Source organism: Phalaenopsis equestris, unplaced genomic scaffold (assembly GCF_001263595.1).
Source record: "Phalaenopsis equestris unplaced genomic scaffold, ASM126359v1 Scaffold234426, whole genome shotgun sequence".
Taxonomy (NCBI): domain Eukaryota; kingdom Viridiplantae; phylum Streptophyta; class Magnoliopsida; order Asparagales; family Orchidaceae; genus Phalaenopsis; species Phalaenopsis equestris.
The window spans coordinates 17,012-20,446 of record NW_018252342.1 but is presented as its reverse complement, the minus strand read 5'-3'; the positions used below and the strand labels follow the sequence as shown (position 1 = coordinate 20,446).

General features: G+C 40.5%; 1 protein-coding gene across 2 annotated transcripts; it reads left to right on the top strand.

Moving 5' to 3' along the window:
- The first annotated feature begins 45 nt into the window (after positions 1-45).
- Positions 46-2,606, top strand: LOC110038942 (scarecrow-like protein 9). Of its 2 annotated transcripts, none has more exons than XM_020743872.1 (2): positions 46-233; positions 423-2,606. In XM_020743872.1, exon 2 carries the CDS (start codon positions 425-427, stop codon positions 2,534-2,536), a length of 2,112 nt encoding a protein of 703 aa, XP_020599531.1. In that variant the 5' UTR covers positions 46-233; positions 423-424; the 3' UTR covers positions 2,537-2,606. The 2 variants fall into 2 exon arrangements, with proteins under 2 accessions (XP_020599531.1, XP_020599530.1); XM_020743871.1 differs by having other exon boundaries at positions 365-2,606.
- Positions 2,607-3,435: the final 829 nt, after the last annotated feature.

The following is a 3,435-nucleotide window of genomic DNA, read 5'->3' as shown; positions in this document are numbered from 1 at the left end:
TATATATATATATATATAATGGATCCGTCACTTTGAGGTGACAAATATCAGAGGAGTCTGGATGCAATTTTTCCATCGGAAGACCATAAATTCGCTTCGCTATCTGGACATCTTCCAGGAAGCTTCATCATCTTGAAGAGAAAAACCCCAATAAGACCCGTAAAATTTCACTGGAGCAGAGAAGGAGCTCTCAAGAGTTTTGGCGATGCCCTGATGATTCACACAGTTTGCCGGTAGTATATGTCGTTGCACATAAGATTTTCTCCTTTGAGTCTTCGTTTTTGGTTAGGGTTTACTTCTGCTTCCATGATTTCTGATTTGAAGTGCCTGATTGAGATTTTCTTGAAAAAATTCTCTGAAACAGTCGATCAATAGCCCTCAAGCGGTTGTGATGAACTGAATGGTATTTTTCCGTTTGTTAGATATGTTGAAGAATCAAACAGTTCCTAATGGTGCAGACGATGATATCAATTACATCGATTTTCTTGCTCATGAACATATTTCAAGTCCGAATTTGGGAGAACAGCCACTTTTCGATGAGCAAAATTATGTTTCCGACCTCCCGAATTCGACTTCACATAGCCATGAAGGGGACACGGATGAAAACTCTGAGATCTTCTCTCATTTGGTCCTGGACTTCATCAACCAGATGCTCATGGAGGAGGACATGGATGACAAGTTGGATTTGCTTGAGAGTCATCCAGCCCTCGAGGCCACCGAGAGGCCCTTTTACGACATCATCGGGGAAAAGTACCCTCCAGATCGGTCACTTCTCTACTCGAGTCCCAGCTCGGGGAGCTCAGGTGGCCAGCATTACAATAGCAACTGCATTGCTGGCGCCAACGATTTCACAGACAATGATCCCTCCTACGCTGAATTTTCAGAGTTTCTTCACTCCCATTTAAGTTTTACCCAATCCTCAGTCAACTCAATATACGATGACGCTGGTCTTCAGTTTGGATTGGATGATCTCTCAAACCTGTTCTTCGAAGAAAACCCAGCTTCCCACTTTGAAAAAGGACCAAAGGAAGCAGACAAGTTCTTTCCCAGCAAAGATAAGCTTTTTGTGAAGGTTAGCGCAGAGGATTCTGCCTGCACTAAGGTAAATGCCAAGGATGGAACAGGTCGGCGGCTTAAAAGCCGACACCACGATGATGGTTTTGATATGAAAGAGCAAAGGAGCGCCAAACAATCTGCAGTATCATTCGAAGAACCACCCGTCTCCCCTGAGATGTTGGACAGGGTTCTCCTAAGCACCGCTGAGAATTTTCCAAAAGTTGTAAGATCTATTAGAGAAGCAATAAAGAACGAAGCGGCAAGCAAGAACTCCTCAGAAATCGCCGAGCCTAGAAAGTATGGAGAAAGCCAAAATTTCAGAAAGAAGAAACAACCCAACAAGGAGGTGGTGGATTTTCAAGTCCTTCTCATGGACTGTGCACAGACGGTGGCTTCCGGCGACCATAAAACAGCTCACGAATTACTTAAACAAATACGGCATCATTCTTCTCCTCATGGGGACGCTTCTCAGCGCGTAGCTCACTACTTTTGCAATGGACTCGAAGCTCGCTTGGCCGGAACTGGAAGTGAACTCTACCAATCCATGGCTTCAGTGCGGAGGACATTAGCTGATGTGCTGAAAGGTTACCAGCTTTATCTCTCAGCATGCCCCTTCAAGCAGGTCTCCTACAACTTCTCAAACCAGACAATTTTGGACGCAATCAAAAGCTCAACCAGAGTCCACATCCTGGACATCGGAACATTCCTTGGCTTCCAATGGCCGGCCTTCTTGAAGATGTTATCCTCCCGCAATGGGGGGCCGCCGAAGCTCCGCATCACCGCCGTTGACAAGCCCATGCCAGGATTTCGTCCAGCAGAATTGATAGAGGAGACTGGCCGCCGGATTGCCTGTTATGCTGAGAGATTTGGCGTCCCTTTTGAATACCAAGCGGTGGCGTCAAAGCTCGATGAGTTGAAGGTTGAGGACCTACACCTCGACGAGGAAGAAATTCTTGTGGTCAACTGTCTGTTCCAGCTACATTCTCTGGGCGACGAGACCATGGGTGTGGATTGCTCAAGAGATAAGTTCCTAAGGACCATAAGAAAGTTCAATCCAGCTTTGTTTATAAGCGCTACTGGGAATGGGAGCTATGGAGCACCATTCTTTTTGACGAGGTTTCGTGAAGCTCTATACCATTTCTCAGCCATATTTGATATGATAGAGATGACGGCGCCGAGGGAGAACGAACAGAGGTTGCTCGTGGAGAGGGATCTCTACGCAAGAGACGCGATCAATGTTATTGCTTGCGAAGGGATGGAGAGGACTGAGTTGCCGGAGACATACAAGCAGTATCAAATGAGATTTTTGAGAGCTGGTTTCCAGCAACTGCCTATCAACAAGAAGCATGCGAACAAGGTGAAGGACGGGGTAAAAACTTATTACCATAAGGATTTCAGTATTGATGTTGATGACCAATGGCTGCTTCAGGGTTGGAGAGGGCGTATCTTCATTGCTCTATCTACTTGGAAGCCAAGGTAGGGGAATTTCGCTAAATTGGGGCATTTACATACAATCAACCTAAATCCTATGTATTTACCTATCTGACACCAAAATTTTGATTTTTACATTAATATCACCCAAATCTTTCCTATCACATAAAAATATCACTATTTTAACTAAAATTAATGTAAAAATTAAAGTTTGTGTTAGATATGTAATTACATAAGAATTGAGTGGTATTAGTAAATGTGATTTTTTTCCATGAGATACAATGTATTTGAATGTATGATGGGAGTCTTTAATGGTAAGTTTATGTTATTGCAATTGAGAATATTATAGTTGAAAAATTTTATATTAGAAATTTTGGTGCATTTTATTTTTGGATTATAAGATAATTATCTAAAGTAAAATAATATTTTATCAAAAATATGTAAGGAAATATAATTTTTATCTTGAAGGGTTTTCATTGTTATTTGCTGGTATGAAATAATTATTTTATAATATATCCTATTTGTTTGATTGAATATTTTTTTACTTTGAGATATATATCTATGGGCATTTTCATACATATCTCACAATTCCTTGAATTACCTCATCTAACAGCTAAACATTCATATTGTCACTCCCCGCTCGTTAACCTTGGAAGTTCACAAAATCTAGCAAAAGAGTGCGAGTTAAAGATAAAAAATAGTTCCAATCAGTACGCAGATGATTTTAATAACAGTAGATCATCAAGATAAAATATAAGAGCATCTATATCTAAAATTTTCGTACAAATCTATTTACACAAAATATAAAATAAAATGTGAATTTATTGAATCAAATTGATTGGTTTAACCTTAACAATTTCGAAGATTATTGATACATCATCAATAAATTTTCATCATCCAGCATGAATCTCGAAGCAAAACACAAATTTCAAGATAATATTTTAAGCA

Coding starts and splice junctions, on each gene's coding strand:
- LOC110038942 (XM_020743871.1), top strand. CDS start 401: ATGGTATTTTTCCGTTTGTTAGATATGTTGAAGAATCAAACAGTTCCT.